Genomic DNA, 25,022 nt, shown 5'->3' with positions numbered 1-25,022 from the left:
AGTGCCTGGCCTAGGGTCATGTTTTAAAGGGTGAATGGAAGCACATTTATCAGGCAAAGGGTGTAGAAATAGATTCCAGGCCAAAAGAACAGCAGGTGCAAAGACATGGCGTGTCCCAAGAAGAACAAGCAGCTGGAGACGTAGGGGAGACCAAGTCACAGACAAGGAAAGGGGTGGGGGCCATGCCAAGGCTCTGAAGAGCGGCTGGGGCACAGAAATTTTGTGTAGGCAGGCGCGGTGGCTCATGCCTGTAATCCCAGCACTTTGGGAGGCCAAGGTGGGCAGACCACTTGAGCTCAGGAGTTCGAGACCAGCATGGCCAACATGGTAAAACACCATCTCCACTAAAAATACAAAAAATTAGCCAGGCATGGTGGTGGGCGCCTATAGTCCCAGCTACTTGGGAGGCTGAGGCACAAGAATTGCTTGAACCTGGGAAGTGGAGGTTGCAGTGAGCCAAGATGGTGCCAGCCTGAGTGACACAGTGAGACTCCGTCCCAAAATAAAAGAAAAAAAAATTGTGTGTCGGCATGAGAGGCCAGGGCTGGAGAGCAGAAGAACAAGGGTAGCTGGAAGGGAAAGTTAGTTCTGCCTGGGAGTGCAGAGGTGGTGCCGACCAGACCAGACCAGACCGAGGACCTGGGGAAGGAGAGAGGTCAGTGGCCTCGAGATGAGGATAGAAGAAACAGGCTCTGGAGACCTCTCAGGCCTGTCGGTGAGCAGCACCCGCGCTGTGTGCCCCAGCCCCCACCTGATATTGTCAATCCAGCAGTCAATGATGACAGGCAGCAGCAGTTCCAGGTTCAGCCAGATTGTGAAGTAGCTTTCGGTCTTCTTGGAGCAGAGGTAGTGCACCACTGTCGGCTTATCCAGCTTGGCTTCCAGCTGGTTCCCCAAATCACCAGGGACTGCAGGGGGCACAGGACATGTGTGAGCCCTTGCCCTGGCAGGTTCAAGACTCCCAAGAACTTTGATGTCTGCAGCAGACCCCTTGAAGAGCCACAGACACTATGGCAGACCTGTGCAGATCCACACCTCAAATTAAAGCACAGTGCTGGTGGCAGGAAATTCAGAGAGCAGGGACCTTGACTCAAAGGCCAGGGAACCATTTTTGTGCAGAAAAGCTGCTACTGCTGTGTAGTGCAGAGATGCCTGTGGGGGGCTTGGGAGAGGCCTGACATGTTTGGGGAAGGGCCCTAACACTGTCTCCAACTCCAGATAAAGTAAGTCTCCTAGATATTCACTGGAACATCCTCCTGGGCCATTCAAATTATTGGAAAGGGGTTTAGGGTGAAGTCACTCCCCATGCTAGGCCTCTGTTTCCATATCTGTTAAATGAGATTTTGGTCTGAATCATCCCCAGCAAACACAGACACACCTTTACACATAGTTTCTATGGTTAATGGACCCAGATGGGAGCTCTGCCTGGGAGGAGGGCCTTGGAGACCCCTTTGCATTCCAGAACCTCCAAAGTTTGGCCAAGGCCCTATCATTAGATATATACCCTCGAGGCAGGGTATGGTGGCTCATGCCTGTAATCCCAGCACTTTGGGAGGTGGGGAGGCGAGTTGATCACTTGTGGTCAGGAGTTCAAGACCAGCCTGGCAGGCCAGGCACAGTGGCTCACGCCTGTAATCCCAGCACTTTGGGAGGCCGAGGTGGGTGGATCACGAGGTCAGGAGATAGAGACCATCCTGGCCAACACGGTGAAACCCCGTCTCTACTAAAAATACAAAAATTAGCCGGGTGTGGTGGCATGCACCTGTAATCCCAGCTACTCGGGAGGCTAATGCAGGAGAATCACTTGAACCTGGGAGTCGGAGGTTACAGTGAGCCAAGATCACCATTGCACTCCAGCCTGGCAACAGAATGAGACCCCGTCTCAAAAAAAAAAAAAAAAAAAAAAAAAGACCATCCTGGCCAAGATGGTGAAAGCCCATTTCTACTAAAAATACAAAAAATCACCTTGGCGTGGTAGCACATGCCTGTAATCCCAGCTACTCGGGAGGCTGAGACAGGAGAATTGCTTGAACCCAAGAGGAGAGGTTGCAGTGAGCTCGTGCCATTGCACTCCAGCCTGGGTGACAGACCAAGACCCGGTCTCAAAAAAAAAAAAAAAAAGATATATACCCTGGAGGCTTGAACCCAAAGTCTTCCACCCATAGCTATCCCAGGCTACAGAGAAGACAGGGTCCTGTTCACCACGAGAGAGGAAGAAGGAAACAGAACAGAGCTCTTGGCCACTTGGCTAAAATTCAACCAAAGTACCCAGGATAGGCTTGTGGGAGCGAAATGAACAGAAACATAGCCGAGAGAAGCTTACATTGGCACCCACCAGCCTATCAAGGGCCCAGGCCTTACTAAAGGCCAGAGTCCAGTAAGGTGCCAGAGAACAGATCATCTGGAGGGCCCTGGCATGGCTGGGAGCCCATGTTGGAAACAGCCACCCTGAATCAGCACCACAGTCCAGGCCTTCGGGTGACTTCTCTCCATCCCAGCCAGCCCATTCAGTCTACTCAGAACTCTGGGGCCCTGGTGACACCCAAATCCCTCCCCACTGCTTCAAAGCCCTTCACAGTTTCGTTACTCCCAGTGACCTTTCAGGCCTCACCTGCCCCCACATGCCATGCTCTCACCACTTCCCAAATACATCCCCGTTTAGGGTCCACGATCATCTAGTGAAAAACCAGCACTGGACTCTCCTGGACAGTCACTGGGCACTGACTGTAAATCCAGCCCTGCACAGGGCACGCCCTCCCTGGGCACCATCCCAGTGTCTTCAGGGTGCCATGAGAGGCAGGGGTGGCACCTGCCTTCACCTCCCCTCATGGTATGGGTGCAGAGGTGGGGAGTCCCCATCACAAGAGCCTCTGGATGACATGCCTGTGGACTGGGCAGGGCAGGGCGAAGACCCTGGTCACTGTCTCTACCAAACGGGAAATGGCTAAAAGAGGAAGTCACCAGATCTGCTTTGCTCAGATGCTCCTTGCCCTGGTCAGGCTGTGTGGCCTCTAAAAATAGCAGTGGCCACTTCCCGAGCCCCTCTGTGCCTGGAACTAGGACAAGAGCCATCTGCATGCCTTTCACCTCAAGTAACACTGGGAGGGGACAGCCTTACTATTCCACTTAACAGATGAGGAGACTGAGGCTGCAAGAGGTGGAAATGGCCTTGCCATTTCCTTCCCCTTGCCCAGGGTCTTCTGTATCACATCTCTCTGGCCTCTCTTTCCTCCACCACCATTTCAGGACCCACCCCTAGAGGATTCTGGTCCTCTGACAGTCAAGGTCAGATCCCTGCTCTGTGCCCAGGAGCTGCTTGTCCAACTGCCCACCACGATGTCTCCCAGGGCTAAGGCCAGCAGCCTCACTCCCTGAGAAGCTGGGCAGGTTAGGACTCCTGCTTCTCTGTGATTCTGGGTGGGGTCTGAGGCTCTTCTGCTGTGACCTACGATAAACAGACTGACTGAATTGATGAGTGTGGTTAGCATTAATCCAGGCAAAATGGCTGTGTGCCAGCCACAGACCACGTGTTTCCCAATGCCATGCCCCTCAGATTCAGAAATCTGCAGACCCACCCAAGACTCCCTGAGGCCCTCAAGATAAAGTCCAGATGACCCAAACAGTCACAAGGCCTGTGCAGTCCACTCCTCCCCTGACTCAATCCCAGGCAGCCTGAGATGCTCACCTCTCTCCCCCTGCCCAGTACTCTCTCCTGGCCTTAGCTCCAGCTATATACTCCAGGAAGCCTTACTTGACACCCACCCATCTGCTGGGTTGGTGGATTCTCTGTGCTTGCCCCACACAGGCTTCCTCTCTGCGGATCATTGTTATTCCTATCCTGCAAGCTTTGGGGAGGCAGGGCCAAGTCAGCCCAAATCCCATGGTGAACCTGGGCCTAGAATCCCCCTGGCGCATTTCCTGGCTGGGAACTCCTGGTGGGGCCTGCCTGGCACCACCCTGCCTGCCAACTCTACCGTTCTATGATTTGCATCGTACCCATTTCAAGTACCCTCAGCAGAAAGAGCACGGAGATCACGCTGCACTAGACTCCGCTTGTAACTCATGCCTCGGATGCCTCTGCTTTCAGGAATCCTGGCTGGCCATGGACACGCCAGCTGTGGATGGGAGTGACAGCCTGAATGAGGCACCCAAGTCCCCCTAGACAGAGGTCTCATCCCTGCCCATCCCCACAAGGAAATACTGTGGCCGCTGTAGAATTGCCAGGGTTGTGATCAAGGAGCGGCGTGGGCAGGGGAGGTCACCCAGCCTCGACATAGTCTAGTCCAAGCATGTGTGGCAGGGTAAGAGTACAAGCATGTTGCCTGACACAGGTTCATGGCCATTGCCCCAACCCTTTCCCCCGACTTCAGCGTCTTCAGTTTCCCTTAGGCCTTTTCCCTTAGGAAATGCCACACATCTGATAAGTTGTGGGAGTTGGTGGCCAGCTAGGAGAGCAATCCTTTCCCTAAGGAGGTTCCCTTCAGTAATGCCTTCTGGTATATGTAGCACTGGAAGGGTCGAGGGTGACAGCCTCCTAGCCAGGCCCACGTCGATGCAGAGGTCAACTCAGGAGCCACTCTACACACCCTCACCATCCCTCAGGAGTGGGGCTGAAGCACCTGTCTTTCTAGCTAAAAAATGTGGTAAGAGGAGGCAAGGCTTGGGAATGATGCAGACAAGTGGAACTATGAATAACCAGATGGTAACTCGCCCACTCACCCCCATTTTCTACCAGGTCAGGAGGTGGGGAGCTGACCACACCCGGCCCAGCATGACGGGAGGTGGGCCGGCAGATTTAGATCACCTAAGCGACAAGACAGACACCAATACGCTCCCCCATTTCGTGACTGGAACAGATGCAGACCGGGAAGGTAGCCCCGCCCGCGACTCGTCCCGCCCGACCGACGGACCCACCACGAGACCCGTGCCTCACCCAGCACCACTGGGGGGTGACGTCCGGCCGGGAGCGCTGGGTCCGCGAGCAGCATTAGCAGCAGCAAGAGGAACAGGAGGCCATCCGGGAGCAGCCCCACACGGTAGGGCCGGAGGTGGAAGCCCATGGTGTACGACGGTCGCTGCAGGTCCAGGGAGCAGGTTCAGCTCTCTGGGTTCTCGCCTAGGCGGGGGCGGTGGCGACGCACTTAACCCCGCCGCCCGCATACCCCGCATGCTCCCGGCCAATCAGAGCCCTCCTCCCGCAAACGGCCTGCCAATAGGGACTAGCCACCATATACGTCCCTCCCAGTCGGGGCCCGCCGCCCTGCGCTTGCCCAACCCCCTGCTACCGGGACCACGCTGCGCGCCGAGCACATCGATAGATCGAGGTACCTACCGCCTGGCTCCGGGCTCTCAGTCGCCCACCCGGGGACTCACCTCGCCGCTGCTGTGTACCCCGCCCAGCCCTGAGTATCCGAAATCCGCGCTGCGCAGCCCTCACCTGGCGACGCCCTGACCTGGAGGATCTGGAACGGACAAGACCGGGAGAGGATAAGGGGTGCAGCGCTCGCTGCTGCTGAGCGACCTCGGTTAAAGCAAGAAGAGGGGAGTAAGTCCCTGACAGTTCTTGGGCCTCAGGTGACCAGGAGCTGACCAGGACCTTTGTGCAACCCCCACACCAAATCTTAGCACACCCTGCCCCGAGGGCACCTGGGTTCGGCCAGTCAGCCCCTGTAACTCTGCCCCGGGGTTACAGATGCGGGGGGAACCGGGAGAGGCCAGGTCAGCATGTTCAGTTCCCAAGAGAGGGGTTAATCTGTTCGTTTTAGGGGCGCAGAGTGCAGCGTCACCCCGCTAGTCCGGGTAGTTCGGGCGCGGGGTTGGGAGTGGGCTTGGGCCTCGATCCTGCGCCATGGGCCATCTGCAAGTTCGCCTGTAGAGCAGGAGAGGCATCGGGAGCTCGTGATCCCTTCCACTCAGGCAAACCTGGAGAACCGGAGAGGACACGGACTCCCTGCGCCAGGAAGCAGGGGCAAACAGAGTGGGCAAAGACCTGACAGCCGGCACCATAGGTCACTGTGGGATAGAGAGACAAGAGTATTTCGGAAATAGAGGTCTTGATCCTCCACACACACACCCCTTCGAAGAGGCAGCTGCACCCTGGTCATCCCATCTGGTCCCAAGAAATTTGTCCTGCCCCTTCCTTCCTTCTTCTTGGTAAGCAACTGACCTGGCTATGAAGCCACGATCTTGCCCTGCCCTTCTCAAGTTCTTATAATGAAACATGTTGGTGACTAGGCTACCACCACCCTCCCTCTTCTTTTTTTTTTTTTTTTTTGAGACAGGGTCTGTCTGTCACTCAAGCTGAAGTACAGTGGCACAATCACGGCTCATTGCCTCCTTGACTTCTCAGGCTCAAGCGATCCTTCCCACCTCAGCCTCCTGAGTAGCTGAGACTACAGGTGTACACCCCCACTCAGCTAGTTTTTTTATTTTTTGTAGAGTTGGGGGGGGGTCTCACTATGTTGCCCAGGCCAGTCTTGAACTCCTGGCCTTAAGTAATCCACCTGCTTCAGCCTCCCAAAGTGCTGATTACAGGTGTGTGCCACTGTGCCCAGCCCCACCCTCTCTTAAGGTCCAGCCATCTCCCCCTAAGGCCCTGGCTCAGGACTCCCAAAGCCCCCTCCTCCCCCACCTTCACCCGTGACCCGACAGAAGATCGGTGAAGACCCATCTGGTGAAATCCCAGCGTGGGAGACCGTAGAGACTCTTCTGCAGGCCTAGGGACAGGCAGGAGTCCAGTCAAAGGTTAAGTGGAGGAAGGGAAAGATCAAGAGGTGCTGGGCCATCTTGGACTCTGGCCACAGTCTAAATGTCTTTCCATCCCAGCAGCATCCCAGCGTAGCCCTGTCCTCAAGAGGGATTCCCTGGTGCTTCACCCCCACAGGCCCTGCATGTGTTAGGAACCACAGCCATTAGGGGCAGGATGGCAAGGCCCAGTCAGCAATGACCCATGCTGGCACTGTGGAGAAGAGTCAGAAGGTGACGTCCTCCCTTTTCACAATGACTCTGCCATCCACCTGACACCTGGTCCCCCAGGCTGCAGACTGGGCATCATCCTGAGCTCTGGATGCCTCCATGCTTCTCAGAACCACAACTCAGGTGGTCGTAAGGGCTAGCCAGCTCTACCCTTCCCAAACCACACTACCCTATTTCCACAACAGCCTCATCACTGATGTCCCAATGCACGCCCTCGTTCCTGTGGGTCGTTCTCCACATGCCAGGCTGACACTATTTTTTTTTTTTAGAGACAGAGTCTTGCTCTGTCACCCAGGCTGGAGTGCAGTGGCACGATCCCAGCTCACTGCAACCTCTGCCTCCCGGATTCAAGCGATTCTCCTGCCTCAGCCTCCAGAGTAGCTGGGATTACAGGCACCCGCCACCACGCCCAGCTAATTTTTGTATTTTTTAGTAGAGACAGGGTTTCGCCATGTTGGCCAGGCTGGTCATGAACTCCTGAACTCAGGTGATCCGCCCACCTAGGTCTCCCAAAGTGCCGGGATTACAGATGTGAGCCACCACGCCCCGCCCTGATTTTTTTTAAAATCTTGCTCAAATTACTATCTCAAATTGTATGGTTTGCCCTACAAACCATAAATTCTCATTGGATGGGTTTTATTTAATCCTATATATCGGGACTTACTTTGCAATCTGACTCTGGCATAACATTAGGTGACAAGAAAGTCAAAATATTCCAAAACAATGTTTCTTTGCCATACTTTGAAATGGCCCTGCACAACTGTCCTTTGTGGAGGAAAATATGCATCTGTCAAGAATCTCTATTGGCCTGGCACGGTGACTCACGCCTGTAATCCCAGCACTTTGGGAGGCGGAGGCAGGGGGATCACGAGGTCAGGAGATTGAAACCATCCTGGCTAACACGGTAAAACCCCATCTCTACTAAAAATACAAAAAATTAGCCGGGCGTGGTGGTGGGCACCTGTAGTCCCAGCTACTTGGGAGACAGAGGCAGGAGAATGGCGTGAACCTGGGGGGCGGAGCTTGCAGTGAGGCGAGATGGCACCACTGTAAGGGAGGAAACTACCCCTCATATCATCTTATGCCCAATTTCTGCCTCCAAAGAAAGAAGAAGTAAAAACTAAAAGGCAGAAATGAAATCCACAGGCAGACAGCCTGGCGTCGCACCCTGGGCCTGGTGGTTAAAGATCGACCCCTGACCTAATTGGTTCTGTTATCTATAGATTACAGACATTGTATAGGAATGCACTGTGAAAATCCCTATCTTGTTTTGTTCCGATCTAATTACCGGTGCATGCAGCCCCCAGTCACGTACCCCCTGCTTGCTCAATCAATCACGACCCTCTCACGTGCACCCCCTTAGAATTGTGAGCCCTTAAAAGGGACAGGAATTGCTCACTCGGGGAACTCGGCTCTTGAGACAGAAGTCTTGCTGATGCCCCCGGCTGAATAAACCCCTTCCTTCTTTAACTCGGTGTCTGAGGAGTTTTGTCTGCCGCTCATCCTGCTATAGCTGCACTCCAGCCTGGGCAACAGAGCGAGACTTTGTCTCAAAAAAAAAAAAAAAAATTATATTAACATAGCTAGTTCTTTTTATTCCAGGCCCTCCCAATCCTGAAAAGATTAAGAGTCTAGCAACTTTTAAAGGTCTGATCACCTGAGGTCAGGAGTTTGAAACTAGCCTGGCGGCCAACAGGGCGAAACCCATGTCTACAAAAATAGAAAAATTAGCTGGCCGTGGTGGCGGGCACCTGTAGTCCCAGCTACTCAGGAGGCTGAGGCAGGAGAATCACTTGAACCTGGGAGGCGGAGGTTGCAATGAGCCAAGATCACATCACTGCACTCCAGCCTGGGAGACAGAGCAAGACTCCATCTAAAAAAAAAATGTCCAAATATTTTACACAGTTTGACTCTTTTCAACAGAATAAATCCAGAGACTGAGGAGCCAGTCCAGTTGTGGTATCTTCCTTGGGTGAGCACACAGCCAACATCCTTCACCCTTCACCCTTCCTGCTACTGGGCCCTTTGCACTCCCTCTCGCTGTCCTAAGCTCCAAGCTCCTGTACCAGAACTAGGTGGATCCTGGGCTTGAGGCAAACAAACTAAGACCAAGGCTTCCAGGCTCATTTGGTGGCCAAAGCTGAGTCCATTTAGGGGCTGGTGGAATCTCCCTAAAGCTTATGGCTCAGCAGGTCCCCATTCCTCTGCAGTCAGTCTCCCTGCAGCCAGGAGAGGCCTAACACTGATCCAGCCACAACAGAATCCTGGAGGCAAAGGGCCCAGAACAGAGATCATGCCACTGCACTCCAGCATGGGCGACAGAGGGAAACTCCGTTTCAATAAAATAAAATAATATAAAATAAAAGGCTGGGCACGGTGGCTCACACCTGTAATCCGAGCACTTTGGGAGGCTGAGGCGGGCAGATTGCCTGAGTTCAGAAGTTCAAGACCAGCCTGCACAACGTAGCGAAACCCTGTCTCTACTAAAAATACAAAAAATTAGCCAGGCGTGGTGGTGCTCACCTGTAATCTCAGCTACTCAGGAGGCTGAGGCAGGAGAATTGCTTGAACCTGGGAGGCGGAGGTTACAGTGAGCCGAGATTGTGCCACTGCACTCCAGCCTGGGTGACAGAATGAGACTCTGTCTCAAAAATAAATAAAAATAAAATAAGCCGGACGTGGTGGCTCACTCCTGTAATCCCAGCACTTTGGGGGGCCGAGGAGGGCTGATCACAAGGTCAGGAGTTTGAGACCAGCCTGACCAACATGGTGAAACCCTATCTCTACTAGAAATACAAAAATTAGCCAGACATGGTGGTGCGTGCCTGTAATCCCGCTACTCAGGAGGCTGAGGCAGGAGAATCGCTTGAACCCTGGAGGCGGAGGTTGCAGTGAGCCAAGATCCTGCCACTGCACTCCAGCCTGGGGGACAGAGCAAGACTCTGTCTCAAAAAAAAGAAATAAAATAAAACAAAATAAAATAGGCCAGGCGCAGTGGCTCACGCCTATAATCCCAGCACTTTGGGAGGTGGAGGCGGGCAGATCACCTGAGGTCAGGAGTTTGAAATCAGCCTGGCTAACATGGTGAAACCCCGTCTCTACTAAAAATACAAAAATTAGCCGGGCGTGGTGGTGGGCGCTTGTAATCCCAGCTACTCAGGAGACTGAGGTAGGAGAATGGCCTGAACCCAGGAGGCAGAAGTTGCAGTGAGCCGAGATCGCGCCATTGCACTCCAGCCTGGGAGACAAGAGCAAAACTCCGTCTCAAAATAAAATGAAAATAAAAATAAAGCCAGAGGGTATTGGCCTGATGGGGGCATCGAGGGGACCCCTTTGTCACCACTAGTGCTTTGCTCGACCTCGAGCGCACGCCCCTCCCCCTCCGCTTCTAGCAACGGAGTCAGCGCGCCCTCTGGCGTGTGCTCTGCAGCCACTCTGCACAGGTGCGAGGATCCCAACCCAGCAGGTGGGGCCCAACGCGCTGCCTAGTAGGGTGGCCCGGGAGATAAGGAGGGTCGCTGAGAGAGGGGACGGGTCTGGGCAGGCAAGAGTGGATCTCCGCGGTGTTCCCCAGCGTCGAATCCTCTTGCACTGCGAGATCTTTCCTGGCCGAGAAGGGAAGGAGGGAGGGTGTTTTCGCACCGCTCCTAGACGCCCTGGAGGTTCCAGGAGACCCGCCGCACTTCCCGCCTTACACCCCGTATCTGCCCGGGCTTTCATGTACTCGCAGCCACAGCGCCGGCTGCCTTTAGGGGTCCAACCCAGGCAGGCCTGAGAGCCAAGGTGAGGGTAAAATTTTGCGAGTATGAGGCCCACGGAACCCAGTCCTTTCTTCCAAATATCTGGCACGCGGTTTTGAGAAAGGCGTCTGCCCTCGGGCGGCCTGGGCCGTTGGGGCCTTGCCTACCTCTCTGCCGTACCAATCTCCTATTCATTAATTCATGAACCCCAGGGGAGCGAGGAGTGGGGTGGGGGTGGGAGACAATTTTCAGAGAAGTACAGAAATCTCAAACCACAGAGGGGACCCCTGCTGTGGAAGGTAGAAAATCTGGAGGAAGGCCGGGAGCAGTGGCTCGCGCCTGTAATCCCAGCACTTTGGGAGGCTGAGGCGGACGGATCACGAGGTCAGGAGTTCGAGACCAGCCTGGTCAATATGGGGAAATCCCATCTTTATTAAAAATATAAAAATTGGCTGGGCGCGGTGGCTCAAGCCTGTAATCCCAGCACTTTGGGAGGCCGAGACGGGCGGATCACAAGGTCAGGAGATCGAGACCATCCTGGCTAACACGGTGAAACCCCGTCTCTACTAAAAAATACAAAAAAACTAGCCGGGCGAAGTGGTGGGCGCCTGTAGTCCCAGCTACTCGGGAGGCTGAGGCAGGAGAATGGCGTAAACCCGGGAGGTGGAGCTTGTAGTGAGCTGAGATCCGGCCACTGCACTCTAGCCTGGGCGACAGAGCGAGACTCCGTCTCAAAAAAATAAAAAAATAAAAAATAAAAAAAAAAATAAAAATTAACTGAGCATGGTGGTGTGCGCCTGTAGTCGCAGCTACTCGGGAGGCTGGGGCAGAAGAATCGCGTCAACCTGGGAGGTGGAGGTTGCAGTGAGCCGGGATCGTGCCATTGCACTCCAACCTGGGGCATGGAGCAGACTCTAAAAAAAAAAAAAAAAATTATGGAGGAAGAACTGGGGTTAACTAGACAAGGGGCAGGACTGGAGGGGAGGAAAGGACACAGATGAGACCCTACTGCAAAGGCCTGTGTCTTACCATTGCTGAAATACCTTATGGCAGAAGCAGCTAGCCTTAGACAACAGTTCATTCATTCAGTGACAGGCAATGGGGGTAAGCCTCTATCTTCGAGGATGGGATGATGGAGCAGGGAGACAATAAACGATTAATAAACGTGTTATAAGTTGGTTAAGTTGGGGGGGTCGGGGGGCAGAAAGAAGCAATGAGGGAGTGTGGGTTGTTTAGTAATAATAGGGTGATCTGGGAGGACTCATCTGAAGATGAGTAAGGGAACTCAGCAAAGCAGGACCCCACCCTCCGGCCCGGTATTTAAACGATTTTGGTTTTTAAAGAAGAATCCAAGGGTTGGAGCAGGGCCCGCGGTGGCTCACGCCTGTAATTCCAGCCCTTCGGGAAGCCGAGGTGGGCGGAGTTCGAGACCAGCCTGGTCAACATGGCGAGACCCCGTCTTTACAAAAAATACAAAAATTAGCCGGGCGTGGTGGCGGCGCCCGCCTGTGGTCCCGGCGCACGCCTGTGGTCCCAGCTACTTGGAAGGCTGAGGTGGGCGGATCGCTTGGGCCGCGGGGATGTTGAGGCTGCTGTGATCAGAGATTGCGCTGTTGCACTCCAACCTGGGCGACAGAGTGAGACCCTGTCTCAAAAATAAATAAATAAATAAATAAATAAATAGAATATGCCGGGCACGGTGGCTCACGCCTGTAATCCCAGCACTTTGGGAGGCCGAGGTGTGTGGATCACTTGAGGTCAGGAGTTCGAGACCATCCAGCCTGATCAACATGGTGAAATCCAGTCTCTACTAAAAAAAACACAGGCGTGGTGGTGCACGCCTGTAATCCCAGCTACTTGGGAGGCTGAGGCCGGAGGATCACTTGAAGCCGGGAAGTGGAGGTTGCAGTAAGCCGAGATCGCGCCACTGCACTCCTGTCTGGGCAACAAGAGCAAAACTCCGTCTTAAAGAAAAGAATAATAAAAATTTAAAAAAAAGAATCCAAGTGACAGGAGTTGTCTTGCTATGGGGCCGGCCGGATGGGCGCCCGGGGTAGTTTAGGGGAGCTGCACTGCGCTACCAGCCCATGCCTCAGGTTCACGACCCAGCGGCGACTTGGGCACGCATAAGCGTCATCCGTGGGAAAGCGCTCAGGACGGCCAGAAACGCCACAACGGAGCGGTCACCTCGCGAAGGAGGCTTCCGTGAAGAGTGGGTGTGGAGACCCACGCTGAAGAGGAAAAAGGGCTTAGAGGCTGCACAAATGAGGTCGCCAGGAGGGACGAAATGGAGACCGAGTAGCGTCCGGACCCCCGGGCGGGGACGCTGTGATCCTGTGCTGTAGGAGTGGAACCGAGACAGGACCCGAGGAGGAAACGACGTGCTTCTGTGGGGCCTTAGGACTGCGGCGGTTAGGGACACAGGTTTATGGGAATTGGCTGGAAGGGCGTGGCCACAGGAAGGGCCTCCTCCGCCAGGCGCAGGCGCGCTACGGGGCGGGAGGGGGAGGAGTCTTACTCGCGGGTTCGCCCCGCCCCGCGAACAAATATTTGACATTCCAGGCTTATCGGGAGGCGGGGCCCGAGGAGCAACGTTCTCCCTTCCCCCCGCGCCTGATTTGCTTACCGTTTCCGGGGGAGGAGACACATGGGCCAGAGCCCGGGTGGGCGGTCTGGAGATGGGCAGCCGCGCACCGAGGCCCGCCTGCACCTGTAAGGAAAGTAAAGTGCTAGTGGCTCGAACCCACCGGGCGAAGGATGCACTTTCCTTTCTCTCTCTGTCGCCGTGTCCGGGCGGGAGTCATTTCCGTCCCGGGCCCTTGTTTCTTTAGCTGCCAAGTGGAGCTACGCTGAGCTCTCTCGCCCCGGGCCTCGCCCCTTCCCCGGGCATGAGCTCTGGGGATGCGCCCGGGTGCCCCGCTTTCTCCATTGTCCAGGGGCCGGGACGCAGCTCCCTCCTTGTCCGAAAGCGCATGGTGCGGCTCCAGTCTCAGTCTCGAGTCGGGCTAGGCAACCGCGTGACTCAGTTCCCGCCAGGCTGGAGCCCCCTCCTTCCTGCTGGATTATTCAGTTTCTCAGTCACTTACTTATTCAGTTTCTCAGTCACCTCCCTGGGAGAGTTTGGGAAAGTAAGGAACGGCCGGGAAACGCGCCATAAAGGAGCCTCACCAAGCTCCACTGGGCGAAGGGGGCACTGGGAGCCCCCAGCGCGGGACTGTCAACTGGGTTGTAGGTGCGGGATGGAAAAGGGAGGATCTGCAGCCCGCACGCGCGCGCACACGCTCAACACTAGCTCCGCCATCCGCCAGAGCGCTCGCAATCTCCAGGCAGCTTCTCCATCGTCGAGAAAGGGACGAAAGCAGGCAGGCCCCCACACGTGGGGGTTCCGAGGCTCCAGGCCCATTCTACCCGTCTCAGCCTTGTCTAGGGTGCAGCTCTCTGGGGTTGGGAGGGTTCCTTTCCCCAGCATGGAGGCCTGCTCACTTCCAACCCACAACGACCGCGCTCTGGCACTTCTCAGTGCCAGGCTACCGCTCGGCCCTAGCGTCTGCGTGGACAAGCCCTTCCCTGTGATCCCTAGAGACCACCCCACAGCTCTAACAACCCTGATGTTCCCGCCGCCCTCCCCTTTCCCAGCTGACTTCTGGTGATTCCCCCCACAGGGTGATACCCGGCAACTCTCACCGCCCCCTTGACCCTTTGACTTCCATCAACCCCAGACCTGCCGTGGTGAGCCCCACAGCCTCTAGACTGCCTCCTGGCGCCTTCCATAGGTCCCGTGTGACCCTCTCGGAGTAGAGAAGGCCTCTTGCATGGTCCTTTGTAGAGGCCTGACGGCCCCTGGGGAAGAATAGGGGAGAGCGAAGAACGGGTTAGCCCCAGGAATCAGGCAGGCAGGACCAGCCCTAGAAGTAGGAATCCGGATCCTGAGCGTGCACCCAGACCGGGATTATGAGTTCTTGCGTCCCGGGCTGGGTTGTGGCGGCCCTCCCCCAAGATTCCCGGGGCCGTCCCGGTCACGTGGCCGGCGGGGCAGGCAGGTAACTAGCCTGGAGAGGGCGTGGGCCGGTAGCTGCCCCGCCCCGCGGGGCGCCACGGGCGGGTCTCAGCAGCGCCCACTGAGCCAGCCGGGCCGCAGGTGCCGCCCCCGACACACGGTGTCCCGCCCAAGCTGATCCGCGTCTGCCGTCGGTCGGTGCCTGCGTGCGCCTCGTCGGTCCGCGTGTGTCTGGCCGAGCGCCCCCTTCCTCTGCGGCCATGACTCCGCCGCCGCCCCCGCCCCCAGGCCCTGACCCCGGGGCCGACCCCGCCGCAGACCCCTGCCCCTGTCCCGGATCACTGGTCGTCCTGTTCGGGGCTACGGCGGGTGCGCTGGGAAGGGACCTGGGCTCGGACGAGACCGACTTAATCCTCCTAGTCTGGCAAGTGGTTGAGCCGCGGAGCCGCCAGGTAGGGTGGAAAGGAGGCGGTGAGGTCCCCAGGGAGCTTCCGAGGTCGAGGGGCGCGGCTGATCGGTTTCCCCCGCCGCTCACAGGTGGGGACGCTGCACAAATCTCTGGTTCGCGCCGAGGTGGCCGCACTGAGTACGCAATGCCGCGAGGCTAGCGGCCTGAGCGCCGACAGCCTGGCGCGGGCAGAGCCGCTGGACAAGGTGCTGCAGCAGGTGAGCGCCGGGGTGGGTGGCGGCACAGCCTGGCCGTGAGGACATTTCTGGGCGGGAGAGGCCGCCGGAGGCTAGGCCTGGCGTGCCGCAACCAACCGGCCCGGGCGGCAGGACGGGGTCTGGTTTGAAACTTCGAGCGACTCTCGCGTGTGCGTGTCCCTTTCATCCGCGCGTGCCGGCCATTCCCCTGGGCGCCTTACTTTTCAACCATTGCAGGAACCTACTCCTACCGAAGGGATCAGGACGCAGGCTTTGGGATCCATCCCCAGTTCCCGCCCGGGTCAGGTCTCTCTGAGCCGCAGTCGGAAGCGAAAGGGGTCGAGGGGCCCATATAGGTCACCGGTCCTTGCCGCCCGCGTCTTCGGCCCGCTTGGGAGCCGCTGGAGTGGAGGCGTAGGGCGGTGTCGGCCCTAGAGGTAGACGCCGCCAGGTGTAAACTGCTCGTCTAGGCCTGTCCCGGCCGGCTGGCCAGGCGTGGGCGCTGTCCCGGCCTGGCCTGGGGGACTATCTACCTGCTGAGTGCAAAGGCCTGGGGTGCTTCCTGCCCTAGCTGAAGTGGGAGGTGGTTTCCATTGCTGTTTTCTTTTCCTTATCTTCACTACGTCGCTCACTCTGTGTCTGACTCTTGAGTGTAATTAGTCTAAGTCCTTTATACGCACACATTCTTTCATCTTCCAACAACTCTGTGGTTCCTGATGAGGAGGTACCACGATGATGATTCTTGTCTGTTCCAGAAGGGATCTGGGCCCTTCACTTGGCGAGTTTGCAGGAGGAGAGCTGGGTTGCCTTGCCCTGTCAGCCTCAGGTTGTAAAGTGTCACAGAATTGGCAGAGAGGGTCCGTGGGTCAGTGATTAGTGCTTATACTTCTCCAGCTGGGATGGAGGCTGGGGGAGGGCTGGGCAGCCTCAGGAGTGCCACCCCCTCTATGAGCAAACAGCTCAGTGCCAGCCGGTCGATAGGGTGTGGGTCAAAGCTCATGCTGCCCCTGATGTCCAAGTGTGGAGCTCTGTCCTTGGAGTTTCTCTGCCCCTCGGTTGGTCAGACCTGGAGGCGGGGCTGCCATTGACCATGAGCCTTCTGGGCCTCAGGCAGCACTGGGCCTCCCCCACCTGTCTGAGGGTGGTGCCTGGTCAGAGACAGGTTTAACCTGCTTTGCTCCGCCTCTTCCCACCTGCTTGTCCCACTCCAGGTGTTTGCTCTGGCCCCACTCCAAACTCCTGGAGTGTGTGTGTTGAGGGCTTGGGTTATGTGTGATTGCCCTCATTTGCCCTGGAGAAAGTGACAGTGGACTGGAACAAGGTTGGTGGGTGAGGGGAAGGGACATAGGGCTAGGCTCAACAGGTGTGGCCTCTTCTTCCCAGGCAGGATAGGGTTGAACATCTGGCTGAACCAGCTTTGCAGCCTGCCTCCTTCCTCCTCCTACCCTCACTTCCTGCCTGCCCAGCTGTGAATCTGTGTGTTTCTCTCTCCCCATTCCCTATCCCCAGTTCTCACAGCTGGTGAATGGGGATGTGGCTCTGCTGGGCGGGGGCCCCTACATGCTCTGCACTGATGGGCAGCAGCTATTGCGACAGGTCCTGCACCCTGAGGCCTCCAGGAAGGTATGCCCCTGAAGGAAAACCGGGCTGGGGGGCAGGGTCAGTAAGGGTCCCAGGACCCCTGTTGTCCTGAGGGTGGGCAGGGCACTCATCCCCAATCCTATGTGCCCCCAGAACCTGGTGCTCCCCGACACATTCTTCTCCTTCTATGACCTCCGAAGAGAGTTCCATATGCAGCATCCAAGTACCTGCCCTGCCAGGGACCTCACTGTGGCCACCATGGCACAGGGTATCTGTGACCCAGAAGGGTTAGGGTGGACAAGCCACTGCGGGTACATGTGTCTGAGTATGCGCATGCTGGTGGGTGGGTAATATGGACACATGCAAGTCTGCATTATCTGCTAAGTCCCTGAGTGTACCTGTGTCTTTGTGTCTGTGCTAGGATGAGTTTGGAATGTGGGTATGTGTCTGTGTCTGGACTGGGGATCTGTAAGTGCACACATGAACTGGGCCAAAACAGATGTATATGCTGGTCTCCAGCATGTGTCTATGGAGGGGAGTTGGGCCCAGGGGTAAACAGGATTCGTGCTTATGCTGTCTTCACTGTCACTTCTCTGCCCATAGATTTAGGACTGGAGACAGATGCCACAGAGGATGACTTTGGGGTCTGGGAAGTGAAGACAATGGTAGCTGTTATCCTCCATCTACTCAAAGAGTCCAGCAGTAAGGTTTCCCTCACTGCCTGTCACCTGTTCTCAGGGATGACGAATGCCTGCCTATTGCTCCTCCCCACTGTGACCTTCTCTAAGAGACCACAGGGGAAGCCTCTTTGTCATTTTTTCTTTTTCTTTGAGACAGAGCCTCACTCTGTAGCCTAGGCTAGAGTGCAGTGGTGCAAACTCCGCTCACTGCAACCTCCACTTTCCGGGTTCAAGCTATTCTCCTGCCTCAGCCTTGAGTAGCTGGGATTACAGGCGCTTGCCACCACGCCTGGCTAATTTTTGTATTTTTAGTCGAGACCAGGTTTCACCATGTTGGCCAGGCTGGTCTCGAATTCCTGATGGCAAATGATCCACCCACCTTGACCTCCCAAAGTGCTGGGATTATAGGCCTGAGCCACTGCGCTCAGCCTGTCATTTCTTCATCTCCCTCAACTGTCCTCTTTTTGCAGAACTTGGTGGGGAGACCCCTCTCCAGCACACCCTGCTGACCCCCACACCATCTTTTCTCAGGTCAATTGTTTTCGAAGCCTGAGGTGATAAAGCAGAAATATGAGACGGGGCCTTGGTGAGTGTGGGAGCAGGGGCTGGGGGTTGACAACAGCTGGATAGCTCTGACAGCACTGTGCCCTGCCCCTACAGCAGCAAGGCAGATGTGGTGGACAGTGAGACTGTGGTACGGGCTCGTGGGTTGCCCTGGCAGTCATCAGACCAGGACGTGGCTCGCTTCTTCAAAGGGCTCAACGTGGCCAGGTGGGTGTGGTGGGGCGGGTGGACCCAACTGGACAGGCCTACCCAGGAGGCACTAACAGCACTGGCTCCACAGGGGTGGTGTAGCGCTCTGCCTCAACGCCCAGGGCCGCAGAAATGGTGAGGCCCTCATCCGCTTTGTGGACAGCGAGCAGCGGGACCTAGCGCTGCAGAGACACAAGCATCACATGGGCGTCCGCTATATTGAGGTGGGGCTTTGGGCTGGGAGCGGAGCAGGGCCAATCTGAGCCGGGCCTGAGACCCATAGGCTGCTGGTCTCTGTACCCACAGGTGTATAAGGCGACAGGGGAGGAGTTTGTAAAGATCGCAGGGGGTGAGTATACCCCAAACAGGGCCTGGCTCCCCTGGTCCTTGATCCATATCTCACTTCCCCACCACCCCCTTGCCTGCCTGCTCCCCTGCATGGGTGAGTGTCTGAAGGGGCATGAGTGAAGTCAGCAGGTGACTCCCATGTCCCCCACACAGGCACATCACTAGAGGTGGCTCGTTTCTTGTCACGAGAAGACCAAGTGATCCTGCGGCTGCGGGGACTGCCCTTCTCGGCTGGGCCAATGGACGTGCTAGGCTTCCTGGGGCCAGAGTGCCCAGTGACTGGGGGTGCCGAGGGGCTGCTCTTTGTGCGCCACCCTGACGGCCGGCCGACTGGTGATGCCTTCGCCCTCTTTGCTTGTGAGGAGCTGGCACAGGCTGCACTGCGCAGGCACAAGGGCATGCTGGGTAAGCGATACATCGAACTCTTCCGGAGCACTGCAGCTGAGGTGCAGCAGGTGAGCGCCCAGGGCTTCCCACCCCTAGAAGTACTGTTACTCCAGGGTGGCCCTCTGTGCCCCCACCCTACTTGGCATGACCAGCCTGTTGCTGCCTTCCTTACTAGGTCTTGAACCGCTATGCATCTGGCCCACTCCTTCCCACACTGACTGCCCCACTGCTGCCCATCCCCTTCCCACTGGCACCTGGGACTGGGAGGGACTGTGTACGCCTCCGAGGCCTGCCCTACACAGCCACCATTGAAGACATCCTGAGCTTTCTGGGGGAGGCAGCAGCTGACATCCGGCCCCATGGTGTGCACATGGTGCTCAATCAGCAGGTGACGCCACTGCTTGGTAGGGGGAACACATCAATAGGAAGGGGTGTGTGTTAGGGGTAAGGCACTCTTACACATGACAAACTGCTCACAAGATGGTGTGCACAGGGCCGGCCATCGGGCGATGCCTTCATCCAGATGACATCAGCAGAGCGAGCCCTAACTGCTGCTCAGCGTTGCCATAAGAAGGTGATGAAGGAACGCTACGTGGAGGTGGTCCCCTGTTCCACAGAGGAGATGAGCCGTGTGCTGATGGGGGGCACCTTGGGCCGCAGTGGCATGTCCCCTCCGCCCTGCAAGCTGCCCTGTGAGTGCCCTAGGGGCTGGGGAAGAAGGCCTGTGGGAGTCAGGCTGTTGAAACCCCTACTACTTTGTATAGCGGGAACTCCTTTCTGGCTGCCCCACCCAGGGCAGTGCTAGGCTCCGTGCACATGCACTTTCTACTTCTGTCTCTAGGCCTCTCACCACCTACCTACGCCACCTTCCAAGCCACCCCAACCCTCATTCCCACGGAGACGGCAGCTCTATACCCCTCTTCAGCACTGCTCCCAGCTGCCAGGGTACCTGCTGCCCCCACCCCTGTTGCCTACTATCCAGGGCCAGCCACTCAACTCTACCTGAACTACACAGCCTACTACCCAAGGTACCCTGCAGCTAAGAGAACACCACAGTCCTGCTCCCTGTCCCAATCTGGGGAAGGGTCACGATCCCCTTTCTGGACCAGATGATAAGGGAGTAAGGTGGGAGCTGGCTAACACCATCTACAAAACAGATCGACGATGACTCTGTACAAGCTGGGGCTTCAGGGAGGAGGAACTGAACTAATCACAAGGCAGAAGCAAGGGAGGAGGGAAACAGGTCTCGGTCTAGGCCACATGTGGCATGCATGACTAAACCTTGTCTCTCCCATCCTAGCCCCCCAGTCTCCCCCACCACTGTGGGCTACCTCACCACACCCACTGCTGCCCTGGCCTCTGCTCCCACCTCAGTGTTGTCCCAGCCAGGAGCTTTGGTCCGCATGCAGGGTGTCCCATACACAGCTGGTATGAAGGATCTGCTAAGCGTCTTCCAGGCCTACCAGGTGAGATTGTGTGGCTGGAGGGCCTGGCGGGTCTGGCTGAGCTCTTTGCCCTAAATCTGCATCCCTTCTGTAGCTACCCGCTGATGACTACACCAGTCTGATGCCTGTTGGCGACCCACCTCGCACTGTGTTACAAGCCCCCAAGGAATGGGTGTGTTTGTAGGAAAGCCAGGAGGTAAGAGCCAGCTGATATCCTCAGTGAACATGTCTCTCCTGCATCCAGAAGACCAGTACCCTCAACCTGGTAGCTTCTTTCTGGCTTGTCAAAGCTCTCAGAAGGTACCTAGAGGAGCCCAAGCCCCAGCTCCACCCTCCACTTATTCTTCTGCCTGTTTCCCCCAAAGACAATGGCTGAACGCTGCATGCAGGGCTGGGGGAGGAATGGGGCTAACCGGCTCCTGATGGCCTGAGCCAGGCATCTTGACTGGCACCTGGAGAGCCCTTTAGTGTGTCCTGGCTGTGGCCCATGCCACAGATACGGTGGGGCTGATAGGTCCACGGCAGGTTTGCTTTCTTTTTTAAAATGGAAGCTCTGGTACCTTCAATGTATGACTCCTGGGAGAATCAAGGTTCCATCTGAGCCTCTGAGTAAAGATCCCAATGTTCTACCTCCCCCTGTCCCTCTGGTGGGGGATAAGGAGGCAGAGAGAGCCAGCCCTACCCTCAGAATATCTGGACCTCAGAGACCATGTTGTTCCAGGGATGGTCCCACCTAAAGATGCTAGCCCCTCTCCAGGTGGGCATAAGGAGTAACAGAGGGCAAAACCACAAACTATTTTGATGGACTGTGCTGCAGTATCACCAGAAGACATTAGGGGGCAGGAGGCCCCCACGCAAAAACTCAGGCTCGACTTTTAAAGGGGACTTTGCCAACTTTTCTTGTATGCCTTCGGAAAGCCAGTTGCCCTGAACCCAGCAGACACCGTGGAATGTCCTTTGCACACATTAAATGATACAGAACTGAAGCCTCGGAAGCAATTTGGAACTCGATTTTCTCTTCCTTAAATGAAAAGTTATTAACCAAATGGACTTTTTAAAAGCCACAGGACCCTTAACTTTGCCCCAAAGTGAGGAGCTCCACACCAACCCCAGGCAGAGGAACACTCAGACAGATTAAGGAGACTGTTGACCTGTCATTGTTTATTATTTCAGCACTAAAACTGAGGAGCCTCAACTACTGGCTCTTCCCTTTGTATTTGTGTAAGGAGCACTGCACTCCCATAAAAGGTTTTAAAATACAAAATGTACAAGAACACACAATTCCAAGTGCTGTAAACATAACTGAGAACCAGTTCCTTTACTAAACATCCATTTTATAAAATACAAGGTTTCAATTTGAGCCCATCTGAGCCTTAAAGATCCATTCTGAATACCAAAGACAAGGTTTCACAGCCAGGCCCAGAAGAGGTCTGGTGATAATGGCTGGCCCTAGGTGGGGATAGTTTATACCTGGGCAGCAGCACCACACATGAACCCAAAGACATGTTCCTTTTAAAGCTGTTTTCAGCCATGTTTCTCTGTGCATCTCCAGTAAGCAGAAGGCTACTCATTCCATTCCTCAACCCAAGAGCTATCACAGTTAGAGTAGGAGGGGGTGCATACTAGCACGTGCCCAGTTGCTCAGTGCTGCTACTATAAATTGATTTGCATAGTCCAATGGATGTGTGCTTTAACACCACTATGTTGCACAAAAATTTAAGTCTTTATCTACAAAGCCAAAAAATATTGACTCTTAACACCAAAGCTTTTACAAAGCTGATATAAAAATGCTTACATAGTATACAAAGCTCTATTTTAAAATTTAATGTTTATTTTAAATAGGAAAGCATTTCTAGTGCTACAGGCATCAAGGTATTTAGAAGGCATCAAAATTTGGTGCATAGCAACTCTGGATCATAGAGGCTTTTAATTCTTGAGGGCAGCAAAGCAGCCCCCAAAGGGTATTGCAAGGGGAACTCTTGCAATAACCCCATGTGAGGCAGCTACACCAGGGGCAAAAGGGTAGAGGCAAGTCTGGCCATTTCTCTGGAATGTCAATCGAGAGGCCAACTTCTTGCCCCTCCAAAGGAAGCTGTGGGCTTCCAACCACAGGCCCAGAAGCAAATCTCACTATCCACATTCTGTGACACAACTTACTTTTCAAGAAAATTTGAAACCATCCAGCTCCAAGAGGGGCCACAGTGATCTGCTGAAGGACAGACCTTTTTCTCTAACTTTAGGGGAGAAATCTGAAATATATATATATATATATATTTTTAAAGACCATACTTCCTCATCCTGAGTCAACAGCTCCAACCCTACTGACAACAGGTGGTGGACAATAGGCCAGCTCCCTTTCCCAGGCCTGAACTGGCCTCAGTAGAGAGAGTCCTGGCATCAAGGGCCTGCAGTCTCCTGGAATAACAGCATCAGGCCTTTAACCAGCACACTGTCTTACATATAGGCACTCAAAAAATCTGCTTCCTGAATCAATGGAAGTATATTATTTCATTTGAAAGCATACTGCAAACTTCAGAGGCTCTGTAATAGGCCTAGGAACAGGTAAACGATCCCATTAGGGAGAGGGGTAAGGGCAGGTTGTTTTTTTTTTAAGTACCCAACTTGGGTACCTCCTTTGGTAGACAGCAGGCTGCAGTTTCTGCTGGGCCCTGCCTTGGACACCAGTCTCACCAGCAGCAGCACCAGGGTGTCTTTGGTGTGGAGGGTCAGGTTATCACTTCTGGATGTGCTCAGAGCCTTCTGGGGAAAAGGCTGGTTTTTAGATCATACAGACAGGACAGGGTAGGTCAGAATCATTTTGGGCTATAAACAGAATGGCAGATAAGCCTTCCATGCTAGTGTGACTCTTAAAACCTTCCCATCTGGAGTCCTGTATTTTTTCTGCCCATGCTGATGTACAGCTCACCTGTGCTTTAGCTCTGCACACAGCCTGGCCTCTAGAGAAGAGTTAGAACTGCGAAGCTGCCTAAACCACCGTGAGGCTGACTTCAAAGGTCACAGAACAACCAAAGGCAGATGCTCCTGTTTGGAAAAGGTTCTAGGACCAGATGACACAAATAAGAAGAGCACTGAACAGCTTACTAGTTTTTATCATGGCAAGAAATGAAAGTGACCAAGCTAAAACCCCACCATTCAGAGTCACCTTAAATGTAGCCATGTAACCCAGGGTCCTGAGGGAAAAAGCAATTTCAACATGGAGCCAGTATGGAGAGATTGCAAGATTACCTAGAAAGTTACCAAAAGGCTATGCTCTGGAATGTCTTTTTATATTCCAACACTTCAATGATGGAATGGTCTCTTCTCATTTTATCTAACAACAGTTTAGTTTTATAAAGAGGTATGAGCTATATTTGGCTTTATTTCCTATAAATCTATGAAAATCTTTAGGACACATGCTGACTTTCTGAGGCATAGGTGCGGGCTTGGGGTTTTTTTCTTGTTTTTCTTTTTCTTCTTCTTTTTTTTTCTTTTTTCTTTTTCTTTTTTTTTTCTGTTTTTTTGTTTTGTTCTGTTTTTTTGCTTCTGGAAGGTCTTATCAAAAGTTCCTATTTTAAAAATTATCATAAAAACTAAAGGGCCCTTCAAATGACCATAAAGCAGTACAAATCACCAATCCTCCCTAAGTAACCAGGTCACCTGCAAAAGCAGCACCTTGGAAACAAGAGCCTGCTGCATTCACACTCAAAGCACCCATCACGTAAAAGTATCCTAGTTAAATATAAAAAGCAAAGCTCGTTTCCCCAAAGCTCAAACAGCCTATGCTGCTCCTGTTCTTTTACAAAATCTACCCAAGGCCTGAGGTGGAGGAACACTGCTTTCCCCACAAATGAGTCGTCCCACTCCTGGTGCCAGACCTGAAGGCTGCAGAGTTGGAAACCCAAGGTCCAAGGAGAGAAACATGCTGAGAAGTTGGTGGTGGACACAAGGCTGCAGTGAGCACTGTTAGAGTCCATCAGATCTTCCTAAATCCAGGGACTCAGGACTCGGGAGGGGAGCCTGCCTGCTCACCCCTGCTCCTTGGGAAACAGAAATCTGGGACATGTCTCTCCCAATTATCTCGTTCACTGAAAAACAAGAAAAGGGAGAGTGATTAGTGACCTCTGAGTGACTAGCCTTATGATGCGAAGCGCTGAGCTCTGCCTCAGACATTTCCCTTCCCATGGCTTTCTGTAAAGATAAAGGCAGTATCTGAAGCCTACTCCTGAGCTAAGTGGCATTAGAGATGGAAACATCACTCCACAAACTGCTCTGGACCTCTTTTTCTCTCCCTCTCATTCAGTTCATTTTGGGTTGGGAAGGGGGCTTACCCTCACTCTAAAGGTACTTTTAAATAAGTATTCACCTTACTCTAATTTTTCTTTAATTCGTATCTCTTTGAGAAAGTTTTTATTTTCTACAATGCCACCTCCTATGTAAATGGAATGAAAATAAATGCTTTGGTCAGAATAAA

General features: G+C 54.5%; 3 protein-coding genes across 11 annotated transcripts in view; 1 reads left to right on the top strand and 2 right to left on the bottom strand.

Moving 5' to 3' along the window:
• Positions 1-14,562, bottom strand: part of PLA2G15 (phospholipase A2 group XV) — a 25,246-nt gene extending 10,684 nt beyond the window's left edge. The window contains exons 1-4 of one of the 5 annotated variants that reach the window (XM_033219771.1): positions 14,437-14,562; positions 13,342-13,425; positions 4,934-5,116; positions 752-908 (exon numbers count right to left, since the gene is read on the bottom strand). In XM_033219771.1, coding sequence (XP_033075662.1) covers positions 752-908; positions 4,934-5,060 — 284 coding nt within the window. In that variant the 5' untranslated portion in view covers positions 5,061-5,116; positions 13,342-13,425; positions 14,437-14,562. Of the gene's footprint in view, positions 1-751; positions 909-4,933; positions 5,405-5,437; positions 6,274-13,341; positions 13,426-14,436 lie in introns of those variants that run through there. The other 4 variants (XM_033219773.1, XM_033219774.1, XM_033219775.1 and 1 more) reach the window with 4 other exon arrangements.
• Positions 14,514-25,022, top strand: ESRP2 (epithelial splicing regulatory protein 2). Of its 3 annotated transcripts, none has more exons than XM_033219769.1 (15): positions 14,514-15,164; positions 15,250-15,378; positions 16,867-16,980; positions 17,092-17,206; positions 17,542-17,640; positions 18,150-18,204; positions 18,279-18,389; positions 18,463-18,595; positions 18,678-18,720; positions 18,873-19,174; positions 19,282-19,494; positions 19,600-19,798; positions 19,948-20,134; positions 20,407-20,572; positions 20,646-21,892. In XM_033219769.1, exons 1-15 carry the CDS (start codon positions 14,973-14,975, stop codon positions 20,733-20,735), a joined length of 2,148 nt encoding a protein of 715 aa, XP_033075660.1. In that variant the 5' UTR covers positions 14,514-14,972; the 3' UTR covers positions 20,736-21,892. The 3 variants fall into 3 exon arrangements, with proteins under 3 accessions (XP_033075660.1, XP_033075661.1, XP_033075659.1); XM_033219770.1 differs by having other exon boundaries at positions 14,784-15,164; positions 18,282-18,389; positions 20,646-25,022; XM_033219768.1 differs by having other exon boundaries at positions 14,784-15,164; positions 18,249-18,389; positions 20,646-25,022.
• Positions 22,363-25,022, bottom strand: part of NFATC3 (nuclear factor of activated T cells 3) — a 159,483-nt gene continuing 156,823 nt past the window's right edge. For 2 of the 3 annotated variants that reach the window (XM_033219765.1, XM_033219764.1), the window contains one exon: positions 22,363-24,636. Coding sequence is in view for 2 of the 3 variants with exons in the window: in XM_033219764.1 (XP_033075655.1) it covers positions 24,515-24,636 (122 nt within the window). In the remaining variant the exon portion in view is untranslated. The remainder of the gene's footprint in view (positions 24,637-25,022) is intronic. The other variant, XM_033219767.1, reaches the window with a different exon arrangement.

This window comes from Trachypithecus francoisi, unplaced genomic scaffold, assembly GCF_009764315.1.
Source record: "Trachypithecus francoisi isolate TF-2019V2 unplaced genomic scaffold, Tfra_2.0 Lachesis_group10, whole genome shotgun sequence".
NCBI classification, from domain to species: domain Eukaryota; kingdom Metazoa; phylum Chordata; class Mammalia; order Primates; family Cercopithecidae; genus Trachypithecus; species Trachypithecus francoisi.
Note: the sequence above shows the minus strand (reverse complement) of the source record. Positions and strands in the feature narration are given on the sequence as shown.